At 40.5% G+C, this 16,140-nt stretch overlaps 1 protein-coding gene across 5 annotated transcripts in view; it reads left to right on the plus strand.

Moving 5' to 3' along the window:
• Positions 1–15,236: 15,236 nt before the first annotated feature.
• Positions 15,237–16,140, plus strand: part of ACBD5 (acyl-CoA binding domain containing 5) — a 53,294-nt gene continuing 52,390 nt past the window's right edge. For 2 of the 5 annotated variants that reach the window (XM_069777609.1, XM_069777618.1), the window contains exons 1-2: positions 15,237–15,306; positions 15,497–15,689. In XM_069777609.1, coding sequence (XP_069633710.1) covers positions 15,614–15,689 — 76 coding nt within the window. In that variant the 5' untranslated portion in view covers positions 15,237–15,306; positions 15,497–15,613. The other 3 variants (XM_069777636.1, XM_069777626.1, XM_069777645.1) reach the window with 3 other exon arrangements.

The raw sequence follows: 16,140 nt of genomic DNA on the forward strand, positions 1-16,140 counted from the left end.
TAATTAGCAGTGAAAGGGAATATAGCAGATCCAAAGGCAAGTCTCCTGTGTCCCTGACTTGAAAGTGGGCACTAAAAGGTGGATGCCCTATGTCAGCAGTGTCCTACTTGCTTAGCGCTTTGGAGTGAGCATCCCTAGCAGGAAAAAAACACTGTTCAAGGCCTTGAGAAATGTTTTTAAGTCTGAAAACACCATTAGCACCATTTCTGTTCTGTTTTGCACCACTTGATAAAGGCTATGAGAATAACTCAAACAAAAATATTCCAGAGTGAATGCATATACCTGTAGAGCCATACCAGGCTTAGTGGGGCTTATTGGTTCAGACATTATTTGCAGAGTCATCAGGAATATAACTGCTTCCTTGAGACATAGAGCCTAAGATGGCTTTGCAAATTCATGCAGCACTGCAAATGGTGTCTTGAGACCACTGGCTAGTGCTGAACCCAGCGTTAATAAGCTCTTCTGGACTATATTTACTATATACAGAACTGAAGTGTATCTGGTGTTCCTTGGAGCATCTCTAATATCCAGGTTTTTCTGTTCTCCATCAGTTCCCAGTGTCCTGTGATCCCAGAAAATGGAGAGTTGGCTGTGGTAATACCATTACCTGGTTTATACGCACCTCAAAATTGATTAGTCCATGATCATGTCTATAACTAACTGCAGTCTCTGGCCTAATTTACTTCCTATCTTCAGTACTAAGTTTCTGTATGTTAATTGGATGGCTAAAAACCAGAAAGCAGTAAACATCTATGTTTCAGTTTTCAGTGTTTCAGAGATAACATTTGATCTATCTCTATGGATTTTTGACTTTTTTATCAATTGAAATTATTTATGTATGTCCATTTTTATGCTAAACAAAAAGAAATCAAAGATTCATCAAAATGTTCTTAGCATAATGGAAAGCCTTAAAAGAATATATTATTGTGAAGATAATTTAATTCCACAATTGCCATTTTTCATTGTACTTGAGGAAATGTAAGCATGGCTAGGAATTACTTTTACATACTTTCTTTTAAAAGATTGCTGTTTTTCTAAGCCCCACAGGTTTTTTTGATGCAGATTAAAAGCATTCGTATTCTGTACTGATTAATTGGTATGCCTCTTTTGCATTTAAATATATACTTCATTGAATTGCAGCTTTCCATCATAAAGCAGAAAAGAAAAAATAATTAAATGATAACATCATGCTACTACAAAAAGAGTGCTATTTTCCCAATAAAAATAAATATTTGACAGCAATTCTGCAGTGATAGTATTTCTCAGCATAATATTTGGATGGCAAAATAAGGCACAGCATAATAGTATTTTTTTTCAGCAAGTAAAAACACATTACAGTTATTGGGTCTGTTCCAGCTCCCAGTGAAACAGTAAAGCTTCAACTGGAAGCTGCATTGAGTCTATGGGGTTGAGCAGTACTTGAAAAGGAGTATCTTCAATAGGCATTGAAAGCAGAAGGAATGGGATTGGATGCACAGCAACCCTCAGATGCAGTTGTCTACTAGAAAATCATTTCCACACTAAGATAACATTGACATCCTCCTTGGCATTGTCCCAGTCAGAACCCAAACACAGACTGTGCAGAAAATGAGGGTAAAAAGTCATTACACATAGACTGAGGCTATTCTCTGTTGGGAACATTTAAAAATAAATCAGGCCATTTAGTGCAATCCAACAGAATTTAAAGGGTAAGCATTGGCTGTTTAGAATAAATAGGGTTTTTCTTTCCTGCTACTTTACATTACATAACAGGAACAATATCTTGTGCCTATGAGATTGATTACATGTCTCAAACTTAGTTTAGATATTAATCAATCTCAGCAACCGCTTATTGTTTTCTGTAGCATAATGCAGTAGAAATTGTCCTTTAATTACCACTAATGAAAGTTACCTGCAGTGAAAGTGAATATATGCCACTGGAAAATGACTTGGTTCAGAGGGCAGCAAATGCAAATATGAACGATCTGTATGATACACAGGCGCAATTAGAAGTGAATATGTAAATTACCAATGGCAGCTTCCTGCTATGCTCAACTATTTGATGTCAACATTAGCTGTGAATGTTTCAACTTATTTGATCATAACCATAATAATCCCACAGTATTTTTCTGGCCAGCGTGTTTCCTAAAGGGTTGGGGACTTTTAAACACTATCATGTAATAAATACATACTTACTCAGTATTAAAAATGTTTCTAATGTTCTTTAAAATAATTCTGAGTATGAAGTGGGTTAATTATGCTTGCCATCACTTCTCTTTAAATGTCTGACCCTTCACTCTGTGTCTGACATGTTTGTACTTCTCAAAATTTCTTCGGTGTATAAGGTGGAGCCTATCTAGGGTTTTACATCAATTGGAAGATGTCTCATAACTAGATATCCTTGCTTATAGACTAAGGAAAAAAAGATTTATTTAATACTGTTCTGACTGCAAAAGAGATCAAGATGTTGTTTTACATGGAAGATATAGTATAGACACCTCACTGTACTGTATGTGAAATTTGTAGTTAAGTTTCCCCCTGTAATGCTTTGCTTTCAGTTGCTTACACCTTTGTCAGTCTTAATTTAGCCCTAGTAGCACATATTTCTATTTCAGACTTTATTTTTTCCCTTCAGGGAATTTGTGAGGCAGAAATAAGAAGAAATGCTTTCTATTGAATCCATTACAAATATTTCAGCCAAGAGGTTAAACCCCCAGCAGCTCTGTATTTTGAATGAGGACTTTCAAATTTGGCAGGTCGTTTCAGGGCCATAACTCCTGCTCTTCCTGAGAGAACCTGACAACATTTGGTTAATTCCTAAGATTCTAAAAGCAATATATTTGCATAGTCTCAGTAGAGTTTTTACGAGTTAAGATACATCTGCTGAGGAATTGGGCTATGCTGATGATGTTTGACTGTGCACTGCAGGGGCCAGGGGATTTTCTCTGGTTTTTTTTTTTTTTTTGAACACATAATATCACTGTGATGGATAATGGTACAGAGGGATTGTATCCCCTGGCACCTGGAGTGTAACAGTATGATGAATTCTGGGACAAGAGGTAGTGGAGGAGTTTGCAGGGGCCAGAAAGAAGGGGCATGAACAAGTGTGAAAGAGAAGGAGAAGAATAGGTCAAGAGGAACTGTGATGAGATGCAGGTTGTTTAGGTATGTGGTATAACAGGATGGGTGATCATGGTGAATAACAGGCAGGCTGAGGAGAGCACTAAAAAACTAGAGACACTTCCCACACAGGACATAGACTTGGACTCAGGAACTTATTTTCTCTTGTTTTCTCACAATAGCCAAAAAATTCACAGAAAACTGTGGACTACAGTCTACAATTATTGCCAATTACTCCTGCTATGTAAAGGTCATTTGCTGTAGATGTGAAAAATCAAATCCTGATGTTGGTACTGATGTTGACCACACACCGAACTCTTAGCAGGTTGAAACAATATATTGACCAGTTAATTACCTAGTGAATACCATCATCTTATGATCTCACAGTGTGATACTTGGCTGGGTATCGTCATACAAGCTAATAAAGGGGGTAGGTCTTTTTTATCCTAGAAATTTGTTGAAACAGGCTCTCTTTTGAAAACTCTTTTGGTTTCCAGTGGAAGCAAAAAAGTTTTGTCAAAAAAAAATTGGGCTGAATATCTTTGCTCAAAAGGCTAATATACATGATTTTTAATGGTTTTTATTGTGTGGCCTGAAAGGTTCCTCATCTCAGTTCAGGTAAAAGAATTCAGTATTCAAATGCTTTCTTGTTCTGCATTAGGAAAAGAGCAGCAAATCCGACATATGATACCTCATTCAAAGATATTATGTCTTCATAACTGAAAAAGCCTCATTTCAGTTACCTCTTTAAGTATTATTTACAATAGCCTCATGCTATAATAGTCTATTAGAACAATAAAATTGCTATAAAGTGATTTTCCATTACAGTTCTGTGATGGATATAAACTACATCGACCTGTAACACAAGCCTATAGCTTAAGTTATTCTGTTGCTGCACTTCAGCTGAAAGCCAGGTGGTGTTGGTTAAAGTAGCAGTGAGTCAGTCACAACCCTGCTACCTTCCAGCATGGTCACCACTGGCCATCACACACTAGTGTTAGGCTGGTAGCTACTAATCATTCCCTTGGCACATAGCAGACACCTGCATTTTCTGGATCAGAGTATCACTTATTTTACCCCTTAAGCAATATTAGTCAGAGTTAGCAAATGACTATAAGAATATTGTGTATATCAGAAGATATTAATAGGAAGGCCTTGCAGGGCATCCAGTCCATCTCTTGAATATGGCAAAATTGTCCTCTGTACTTCATAGTCCAGCTTTTTATGCTCTCTAATTTTAAATGTCCCTACTGAAAATGGCCTGGAGCTTCCAATGCATCAGCTCTCAGGCTGTTCCACAGCCCACTATGGTACCGCACAACTTGTGCAATGCTAAGGGTGGCATTGCCATATGACTTTTCACAGATTTGCATACAAATGTACTTTACCAAGGTTTAGTGAAGCCACAGGGGAATATATTTACTTATAAGTGCCTAGGAATAAGGGTTACAGCAACAACCTAACAATTCATGTCTAGTCCATTGCTAGGGCTTATTCACAAAATAGACTGTATAAATTATGCTGTCCAATGCATAACCATTTTTGTGTGAAAGTTATTAATCAAATAAAAGGAAGTATTTTGTCTCAAAGTAGCTCACAAGCTACAAAAGATAGAATAAGCAAAAAGGCTTATTCATCATGAAACAAGAGGTTTCCTATGCAGGGTAATACCAAAACAATTATATAAATGTCTAATTTATGCCTTAATGTATGTCAGAAATCTCACAATAGCACACTGGTTTTGTGTGTTGTTCCCCCCCCCCCCCCCCCAAAGCAGATCTCTCATATAATTTGTCTTCTAAATTTGTGTAGGAAAACTTCAAAATAATGAAAGAATATGTTTTGCCCTCAGTGGCATGTATTTATTTATTAAAGCAATACACTAGTTGTTTTACATGATGGTGGCTAAAACTGCAAACTGTATTTGATATAACTTGTATTTCTTAACCTTCTCTGTTGGTTATTAGGAAGAGATTTAGTCAGAAGAGGGTTTGTTTTCATATAAATCTGTAATCTGAAAGCTAAATTCAGGACACAGAGGCAATATATAAGTCTCTGATTCTAACTGGAGGGTTGGTATGAATAGTATTTCTTCCTTCTCACTATTCCTGACATTTGGAAATCTGTTTTGATATGTTACTCAATAATTTATATATTACTCAATAATTAATCCAGGATCATTTAGCACATCTCCTCCTACCAGTTAAAGTTACTTGGTTTTGCTCAACCATTTCTCAACATCATACTTGTAGAAAGAAAAGGATAGAAATTTGTTTACTATAAAACATACTGCCATGCCTATTATTCAGGGAGGGCCACATTACATGAATGAAATTATGTCACAGCGGGATGAAAGAATTGATCCTATCTACCTACCTAATCCAGATGTTTAGGACACACCTGACTTCTCTGTGGGTGTAAATGAATGAGCACGTCTACCTCATAAATACAAAAGCACCAATAAAACAAAAAGTGTGCTCTAGCAGGACAGAAATACCTGTTACTGTGTTGCCAAAGTGCTTCAGCTCAGCTGTGGGAGCCTGCTGCTTCACTACAGGATGGTGTAACTAACCCCGGTGACAATACCAACTGTGCCATGACCAAGGAGGTTTGCTAAAATGTCTGCAAGAGGCTTGTGCTGGCATGGTTTTGTAGCCAAGGCTTGGCCATCCTCACACAGCCCCACCAAGACAAATCTGGAGCAAGGACTTGGTCAGCACTTTTAAACTGTTTAACTGAACCTGGTTCACTCTGACTGAAATGAGTAGAGGAGCATTTACGAGAGCAGTTGCAGAGGCAGACTGGAGGGGCAGCAATCAGCAGCTGTGGATGCGCGGGAGATGGTCACCTCTTCAGCCATCTTGGAAGTAGCTGGCAGGGAATATGTGAATGTCGCCTGTGTTCGTGGAAAGAGGTTTAAAGATTTACTTACTTTATTAAAATGTCATTTAACTCCGTCAATTAAAAGAGGGCAAAACTTGAAAATTTGTCATTTGTGTCTATTTTGTTTTTAATTTCCAGCCCTTGACTGAAGGGGGAATTCAGTTTCACTACAGGATGAGTTGACACCCTTGTTCTAGCACTATTCTGCTCTTTTGAATAGTGCCTGATCTGTGAGTTAATCTGATAAATGAAGACATTTTGTGCACACATGGTATGCATTTTAACAAGCTTCAGTGTGTTAACAAACTGCTCTGAATACGGTGGGCCCCACCAGGAAGCACATAATTTGAGGCACATGAGAAGGAGATGCAGACTGGAGGAAGTAAAGATAGTCCATTTGGAATGACTGAGCAGGCACCAGAGAGCTGCTTTCTAGGGTGGACATGAGCCTTAATTTGCTTTTAATACAACTGTTTTCAATGTGTTTTTTCAAGTCATTCCTAACTCCTTTTCTATACCTCTTTTCAATAATGTAAAGTATGCAGATACATTGATTTGGGGACTTGTCCTGCTTCTTTGTACCCCCAAATTTCCCATTTCAAGACATGTAAGACAACTTCCTATTTTCAACATATAAGGCAAAAAATGTAATAATTTTATCATTTTTGTGCATACTCTGTTATCAATTCCCTATACCAGTTATGTCATAGAGACTTTTTAATGAAATATACTACAATGATGCTTTAGAGATGCAGATGACAGCATCCAGCACACATGAAACTCCTTCACAATGATTTAGAAAATATCTATCTGTGAGTCTTACTGTGAATGCAAATCTGAGTCAAGAAATAAAGGTAATGGCAGGTGGCAGAAGAAAAACACAAGGCCAGGATTCCTGACAGCCAAGAGCTCCACCTTGTAAATGTACACAGGACTTAATTTTACTATTGCAAAATCAGTGGGATGCTTAGGATGTTGAGCTTGAACATGTGCATAATCACAGACTTAGTCAGCACAACTGCTATTTTATCTTCAAAAGACATGTATTTGGGCTGTGGTTACAGCGGTTTAATCTCTGTATTGTGAATGTCTCTCGTTCCTTCCTCTGCCCCCCAAGCAGTTTTGGATTTGTTTATACAGAAGAAAGGGGGAGCTGTGGTGGAAGTGGTGTCAGAAGGCTTGTGCAGCCAAGAAAGCACCCCACTGCCACGTGGGCCACAGCACAACCCACCTAATCCAGGGAGGAACAGGCTCTCCAGTCTCTTCCTTTGATCTGTTTAAAACTAATATATTGCTTTTACCAACAGCTCATAATGTATTCATCAATTCCATATATAACATCACTACTTTATATATTATGTATGTACAAATACATGTGTATATAGTTGATCATTACATTGTTTTCTCTATTATAAAACAGAAATATGTTAATGTACTTTTTCCAAAGATTTAAATATTTTTAAAACTTTTGGAAAAAGTAAGTCAGTAAGTAGTGTCCACAGTACATTTATCATGACATAGAAATTTAGACTTTGGGATAGACAGCTCTACTAGTCAAAAGCATTATTTTTTAAGACACTTTTTTTTTTTAAGAACTACCATGCAAAAGAATGAGAAAGCACACCAAAAGTTATTAAGTGAAAAATGAATAACAACCCCCTCCTGCAAAGGTTAGAAACAGGATTGAGCTGCTTATAATGCATGATTTGCTAAGGTAGCTGACAGACATTTATCCCAAGAGTTCACACAAGTCAAAGGTCATCTGCAAAGAAATGTGTAGCTCCCTTTATAAAAAAAATCTTTAGCAATTCAGAGGTCCTTCCACCTGCAGGATTTTGAACAGACAGTAAAACAGTAAAATATCAGGAGAGTGAACAGAGCAATAAAAAGAGATCTTTAATCACAGTGTTTAAAACCCAATTTTTTATTTATATTAAAAGGAAAATAAGGGAGGTCTAGTTATCTGCAGGTTCTAAATTTAGATATTAAATCAGCATGTACAGATTAATCACATCCAAGAGTTTTAAATGAGCCAGCAAAGAGCATTATGGACTGTTAATATTCATTCTCAATCAGTTTTCAAACATTGGAGAAGTTCCAGAGCACTGAAAGAAAGCAAAGGTTGTGCCAATATTGAAAAAAGATATATAGGTATTGTAGTTCTATCAACATAATATTGATCCCAAGTATACAACAGGATGACTGACAGGAGATTCCATTAAGAAAGAATTAAAGAAGGATAATTTAATTAATGCAAATCAATAGGAATGTATGGACAAGTGAACATATACTTAGGACAACTCAATATCCTTTTCTGTGAGAATACAAGTTTGATAGATAAATGTAACTGTGTTGTAGAAATATATTTACACTTTGTAAAATATCTGACTGCATAAAATGTTGATTGAGAAACTACATTAAAATTTTTTAAAATGAATTATTATTGTAATAGAAAATCATAATGGTGCATATTAAATAAAAAAATTACTGACAGACTTCAAATGTGGTCATAAAGGGTGAACTAACCTTGACTCCTTATTGTTTAACTTATTTTGAATAACCTACAAGAAAACAATAAAATCACTACTGATAAAATTTGCAGAGAGCACAGTGATTAGGAGAGTGACAAATAATTAAGAGAACAGACTGACATGATAGAATAATCTGATAAGCTAGTTGCAAAAATAGTGTGATGGAATACAACCAAATACCGTTCCATCACTCCAAATGAAAGCTTTAAGAGTACACACTTAAAATGTGGGTCCTCAGCTACAAGTAGGGTATGAGGCTCCTGGGCTTTGAGGCCCTCATCCTCCTCTACATCCAAAAGGGCAATGAATTCCAGACATACGAATGAGAATATTGAGTTTGGAGAAGGCAATACCTCAGTCCTCTATTGCCTCTGACATTAATACAAGTATTCCTGCATCACTGTACCTAGCAGTAGTATCTATGATTCAAGAAAGATGTTAAAATATTGGAAAGACATAAGAATGAAAGAATTAATTTTACTGGAGTGAAAGCATCAGTGAATTCAATTCTAAATGAAGGAAATCAAGGGGTTGCTTGATTTCTATTTATAAGGATACATAGGATTCTTGGAGAACCCTTCAGGAGGATAATAGTGAGCTCTCTAATCTGGCAAACAAAGCTACAGAAAGATTAAAAACTGATAACAAAAGCTAGGCAAACAAATAAAAGAAACAGGGCATATTTCGTTGTTCTGTTTCTTTTGTATGGCAAATTTGTAGTACTAATATTTGATTTCAGGGTTTTAAAGTGATCTATATGACACTGAAGATTTGGTCTCTTTAATGGGTACATCTTTGGTTTAAGACTTATAATGCTTCCCGAAACTGCCCTCTGCCCTTTGTTAGATTACTCAGTGTGACAAACAGACTCCAACGTAACTTGTCACAGTGATGTCGCTGCCCAGCTCCCCGCTTAGTTTAGGGCTGCATTTCCACCTTTATCCGCAGCAGAGTGACTTGACCTTTAAACACCTCTGTTTAGGTGTACCCAAACACTTCTGTGGATTCAATGATCATTTTTATTTCATACAGCTCCATTGTCTCTGTTTCTTGGGGTTTTTCTAGAAACCAACAGTAATTTACTTAGAAAACTATTCAGCAGGTTCTTTGATTATTTTTTTCCTACTTTTGGGGGAACAAGAACTGAGAGCTGTCTTTCCTCATTAGCTTTTCCAGCATTTATAGAAGCTTTGATATTAAGCTTCTCATGCTGAACATATTTTATAGTAAGCAGAACATTTTAGTACAAAGGAAAGTAAAAAACCACTTAAGACACTTAATTTCCTAAGTTTTCACCCAATCCCATTTATTCATCCAATAATTTTTTGCTTAAGAATTCTCAGCCTAAGAATTAGTTCTCTGTTTTAAATGGCAAAACGCGGGAGTTTCTGATCTTGAGATGCTGTACATTGCTGTAGTTCACCTGTCTCCTTCACCTCAGTAAAACGGGCAGGCCTTATCACCCCAAAACTCTGAAGCAGAGATGACTCCTTTATTTCAGTTGAGCAGAAATGATCTAACAGTATAAACTGAAAAAGTCCCTGAGTGTCAAATTTCTTTCTCAATAAAGCTTCCCAGATAAACTTCCTTGGATAACGTCCAGTACCAGACCTGACCTGAATACGAGAGTGAAAAAGCCATGGTTTATAGCTGGAAAAAGTGTCTAGCTGGCACTGGCTTCTAAGGAAGTCTGAGTTTTTACTAGGACTCGCACAGCAACAGAGCTGGGTGTTTATGGGGATTGTAATGAAGTGGTGGTCCTGTGCTGAGACACCCAATTACACTCAGTCTTAAATCCTTCTGAGAGCTTGTTTGTTGGAGGACTCACTCCAGTAAATCACCCCTAATCTGTTAGATTACGTTGTTGAAATCCATTGACCAAAACCACAGTGGTATATTTTCTGCCTGAATAAATATCCAAAATGATAGATACAGGCCTGAAAACGCATGAGTTCAGTTATCTTTGCCAGTTGTATTCCAGGTTTTGCACGCTGGTAAAAGTGTCATGAAAACATTTCCACAAAGTCATTTTTCAGATTTGCTAGAAAGAACAATAACCTTCCTTTGCTAGAATTTTAAAAGAACGCGCATAAACTAAGGGCGTTTTTGTTTTTTCCCTTCCAGATATTGAAATAAAAAAAAAAAGTCACAAGAGCTGTCTGGCTATAAATATGCCATTGCATAAGCACATTAATATGATAGAGTCACAGTATTTTGTTAGCTATTCCCAAGAGGCAAATTACACAAGGATAGGCTTCTAAAATTTTAGCAGCAGTAGTCGTGAAGATAAGAAGCACAAACATCAAACCAGAAATAATATACCAGACATAGTTAAGATTTTTCAGAGTCAAATTCTACTCATTTGCATTATGAAAATGTGCAACACCATAAATATCCCTAAATCAACCAAGTAACTGCAAATTTATATCACTGCAAATGACAGCACAATTTGACCTCCAGATATGGTATTTTTTACTGAAGGGAAAAGAATAAGTATTTGTTATGAGCTGTCTGCTGCTGTTGTTTATAATAAGACACAGTTTGTCATTGTTGCAAGATGAAACTACACACTTTTCAAAGCTCAGTTCATGGCTGTGTAAGGGAACAGGATTTTTAAATGTTCTTTCTAGAATATGTGAAATCTGAACAATTCTGTTGTAACTGTTTGCTGGCTCTACAAGAAAAATACCTTGAGGCAGTAAGGAAAACTGAACTTTATTAAAAGTTTCATAAAAGAAATTAATGTAAACTTGGAGAAAAAAAGAGGGGCTTAAGATGCAATAAGGCACTGCGTTATGTTTAGACCTACAAAGATACAAACCTGTAAAAGGTTTTGACTTCATAAGTACTGTATAGTACAATGCAAAGTCAAATGTTGCAAAACGTCTTTGGAAGTATGATCATATCTTGTTCTTCAAAGAGCATTTTATGAGATAGATCTAAGCTTATACTTTTGTTACTGCATTTTCTTTTTTGAAATATGTGGGAAGTGGGGAGGCATGGGGGGAAACAAAAATGTGGCTCAAAATATTGGTTACCTGAGATACCTGAATTGAACAGCTCAAAAGAGATTTTAAATGGGATATATTACCTTTAACGCCTTTGACAACATGGAACTTAATCCTTAGGCAAAGCAGCTGCCGTTAATAATGGTTAAAAATAATTCCATTACTTAATCCCCAACTGTGAAATGAATCAGTATTTCTAGTTGAGTTATTAAGGGGGGCATCTGAACCTCACAAGGAAACTTCCATCCCCAAAAGCGTTCTTGTCTCAAACTAGTCCTTTGCCCAAAGGGCTTTTCCTGAAGAACAGGGATTGGCCTACATAGGTGGACAAACTTCAGCTGCTGTTTTTGCCATATTCATGATAGGCAAATAGTTCTCTTTCTCCAGAGCTGTTCATTTTGACACAAATATCCTTCATGATTTCATTACAAAATCCTGTAAGTCAATGTCATTTGATATATTAGCTTTTCTACTGTAAACAATGTAGAAAACTACTCCATATGAAAAGCTCTACCCTTCTTAGACAACATCTTTCTATTCTTCATCAGCATGCAGATTTGACTTAGAAATTGTAATGCTAATTTAGTTCTTCATAATTATGACTATTAGGTTTTAAATAATTCATTCTCTCTCCCTGCTGGATTACATACTTCAAAAAGTAAGCTTTGCTAAAATTACATGCTCTTGGATCTGGTAGCTTACAGAACTTGCTCATAATGCATATGAGACTATGGTCTACTTTCTTAAGAACCATTTAAAAATATTTCTGTAAAATATACTGCTATGATTCAGACCCTTGAGGGAGCAATAGGCATAATTGGTTCCAGTTTCTGCTTTTCACTTGCATAATTTAACTGACTCCTTTGTCCCTCAAGTAAAATGAAGGTGCTCTTCAAGCTGGACTGGGGTGTAGCTTGGCACTGGAAGCAACTGCTAGAAAACTAAGGCAGACCTGGGATACAAATGAGAATATGAAGGGACAGTGGCAGCTTACACACAGCACAAAATGAGGATTGTAAGGTAGCTCAACACATCAGACTTTGAAACGCTATCCTGTGCCATAACACCACTGGACTCGATAACCATCCCTAATCCATCTGATAGGTCCAAGGTCACATTCAGGACCACGCTTGTCTGCCTTTTCTCCAGACATCCCTTAAGTGTACTCCTTCAGCGACTACAACAGCATAGTTCCATACAAGCTTTTATGTATCTCAACGTTGCCAGGAATGCCTCACATTAGCAGTTCACAGGCTTTCCATAAGTAGTTTGTGAAACACCAAGTGAAGAGAAGTGTGAGGACAGCAAAGCACTCAGACATGTTAAGTGTCACACATTGTGCTTACTGCCAAATCACACTGGTAGCAGAGTACCATGGTCTCTCCTCTCTTCCATCTCAACTAATGGGCATCACTGGTCAGTCTTTCTATCAGAGTTCCCCATGTTTAGCTTCTCATACATTGGATCAAAAGAAGAATAAGAGCTGGTCATGCTTATGATTGCTTTGGAGTCTGCTCTTGCAGAGCAATAGAAACACAGCCCAGTTCAACACATAGATTATAATTAGATTTTACAAGCATTTGGTTGTTCCCAATAGGTACTCAGCAGGCAACAGAGAAACGTCATCTAATTTTGTTCCCTAAAGAATGGAGTCTAGATCCTCAGCTTGAGATAAAGCTGCAGCTCCATTCCTGGATGTCTGCGACAGATGAGAGGGTCTTCTTTATTAGCTGTACTCCACATTCGATTATTGTTAACCCTACATGGAAGTCACTGCAATGAGAATGCAAAATGTATACATAGGGACAGCTAATAGCAATGCTAATTAGTATTATATATGAGCATTTAAATTAACTAGTCGTGATATGTTCTCACAGGCTCACCAGTGCTCAAAAATTGCCTCTCATTTACTATTTCATCCTTGTCTCAGAGCATGATGGTACTGATTATTTTGGGTTACTTCAAATGCCTCATTCTGGATCTGCAGACCTCACATTCTCACACATCTTCAGTGCAAAGAGGGCAGCTTCCATTTCTGTGCACAGCCATTAAATAGGCTGTCATTTGCATCTCTTTTAAAGCCTACTTCCAGTGAAAGTCTGGGAACATTCATTATAAAAATGCAGATTGCATTTCTCTTAAATCAATTAAATGACAAACATCATTATAGATTTCCTCAGGTAAAGAGAATTTACACATCAGCTGGCCTCACAAAAGGCCCTTAATTTTTTTATTACTTTTTTGCAATTAACTCCTTGGATGCTCAAAGTATCCGTATTTATACAGAGACCCACTTATCTTCAAACAAACACATCCCTTTGATCTGAGCTTCTGTCAGTCCTACCTACCTTCATGGATAAAGAAGATGATAGATCTTAGTATGAAGCTCACAATCTAGCACTCGAAACAAAAAATTCAGAGAAATTCATCTGTAACGTTCACGTGAGTGGAACAGTGGTGTTCGTAGCACAGGTTCATTGTTTGCCCAGTGTGGGGAATCCTATCAGAACACCTCTGGAAGTGTCAGCTTCTCTCCAGCAAAGCTCTCCCCTGGCCGGCTGGCTGCTGACCCTGTGGAATGTACTAGCTCAGCAGAGTAGGGGCTGATCTGCTCTAATTCCCTCTCTCTCGAGCTTTTATTTCCCACCAGAGGGCATATACTGTGAGCACACAACTGCCTTCAGAGGAATTTAAAATATATATTGTGTACCAGATAAATGAACTGACTCGAATGCCAGGATTTTGTACTCGATTCTATTCAAAGAGGCTATTAATTCATCCTGTTGCTTACTGGGTAAATTATTCCACTTGCTACAAAAGCAGTTGGTTCAGTATACTTTTGTTTGACTTCGTAGAGCGCTGGATGTGCAGTGCTTTTGAATAAGGCCATTCATTTATTTAGCTACTGAGCTAGCTGGTGGTACTGTACTGGTATTCACCCTCGTCTCCGAATACCACGGAAATAGTTGCTCCCTGGGTTGTACGTTTTTAAAATCTCATGCCTAAAATTTTGATGTAAATATTAGTCATTAAAGCTGTTACAAAAATATGTGGCTAACGTGGTAATTTAGGTGAATTATGCGGAACTAGGCGTGCGTAGGAGGATGGCTGTGAGGAGGGGAGGACGCAACAAAGCAGACTGCCAGGGTGGTGGTGGGTCTCCTGAGGATAACCGAGGTCCATAAAATGGGTGGATTACGGCAGGTTTTGAAATGTTCATTATCATGTGTAGCTATACAAGCAAGGAAGAGAAAGGGTGGGAAGAGGAAGGAACCAGAGAAAAAGAAACAAGGAAAAAAAAAATTGAAAAAAAAAAAAAGGAGAGAACCGTTCCCTCAGTGCACACGGGAGAGACTCCCCGGGATCAGCACTTGGACGGCTTCTCGGGCCCCAAGACCGAACCCGCCATCACCCAGAGCAGCTCCGGGAGGCTCCTGGGGTCAGGCCGGCCCAGGGGCTTCTCCTCGGCCTCAGCCTGGCCGGCGGGGCCGGCCGGCCGCCTCCGCGCAGCCCTCGCCCTTCGCTGCGAGGGGGCTTGCCGGAGAGGCAGCGGCCTGCCATGGCGGCGGGAGGAAGAGAAGGCGCTGAGAGGGGACGGGCGGCGGGGACACCCGTGTGGGGCCCGGCCGTGCCGCGGGGCGCGGCGGGCGGACTACGTTTCCCGGCGAGCCCCTGGCGGCCTCGGGGCGGTGCGAGAGGAGAGGAGAGGAGGCGAGGGGAGGGGAGGGGAGGCGAGGCGCGCCTCCGTGGGAGACCTAACATGGGCGCCTGAAGCCGGGGTGAAGGTAGGGGTGGGCTGTGGGCTGGGGTGTTGCTAGGCCACGCTCGGCCCGCGGGGAGAGGCCGGTCCGAGGAGCTGGGCGGGTTGCGCCCAGCCCTGCCGGAGGGGGAGGGCCGGGGCCGGGCACCCCGCCCCGCTGCCGCCGGGGGGTGGCTGCCTATGGCCCGGCGCCTCTCAGCCCTTCTCCCGTGCAGTCGGCTGCAGGCGCCGTGAGGAGGGAGGCTGGGCTGAGCCGAGCCGAGCCCGCCCCGCCGGACGCGGCCCGGCGGCCGAGCAGGAGGCGGCGGGCGGTGAGGGGACGGGACGGGGACATGGCGGAGACCGGCTCCGTGCACGCCACCAGGTTCGAGGCGGCCGTGAAGGTGATCCAGAGCCTGCCCAAAAATGGTGAGTGCGGCCTGGGGGGCGGCGGGGCGGGGGGGAGTCCGGTGGCATCGGCGCGGGGCCTGGCCGCCCGGCTGGCACCTGCGAGGCGGGCAGGGCCCGGAGGGCGGGGGCAGGCGAGGCCCTTCTGCCGCCGGCCGCTTCCTCCGGGGCAAGCGGCGCCCGGGCAGGGGCGGTGGCGCGGCCCGCCGGGTGGCTCAGGCCGGGGCGGTAGGGCCGCGCTCCCTCAGCCGCCCCGGCGGCGGCTGGAGAACCGCTGGGGAGCCTCCGTCTTAGCGCTGCCCGTTGGCCTCTCCTGAAGCAACCGCCGGTTCGGGGGCTTCCGAGCCCAGGACAGAAGTTCCGCAGCCAGGCGCCTGGAGGAGGGGGCCTGTCAGCTCCCCGCGGTGCGGGGAACGCCGGGGAAAGGCCTCTGCCCCCCTGAAATCCTGAAGTTGGTTTGCCGGCTTCAGAG

Source organism: Haliaeetus albicilla, chromosome 2 (assembly GCF_947461875.1).
Source record: "Haliaeetus albicilla chromosome 2, bHalAlb1.1, whole genome shotgun sequence".
NCBI lineage: Eukaryota > Metazoa > Chordata > Aves > Accipitriformes > Accipitridae > Haliaeetus > Haliaeetus albicilla.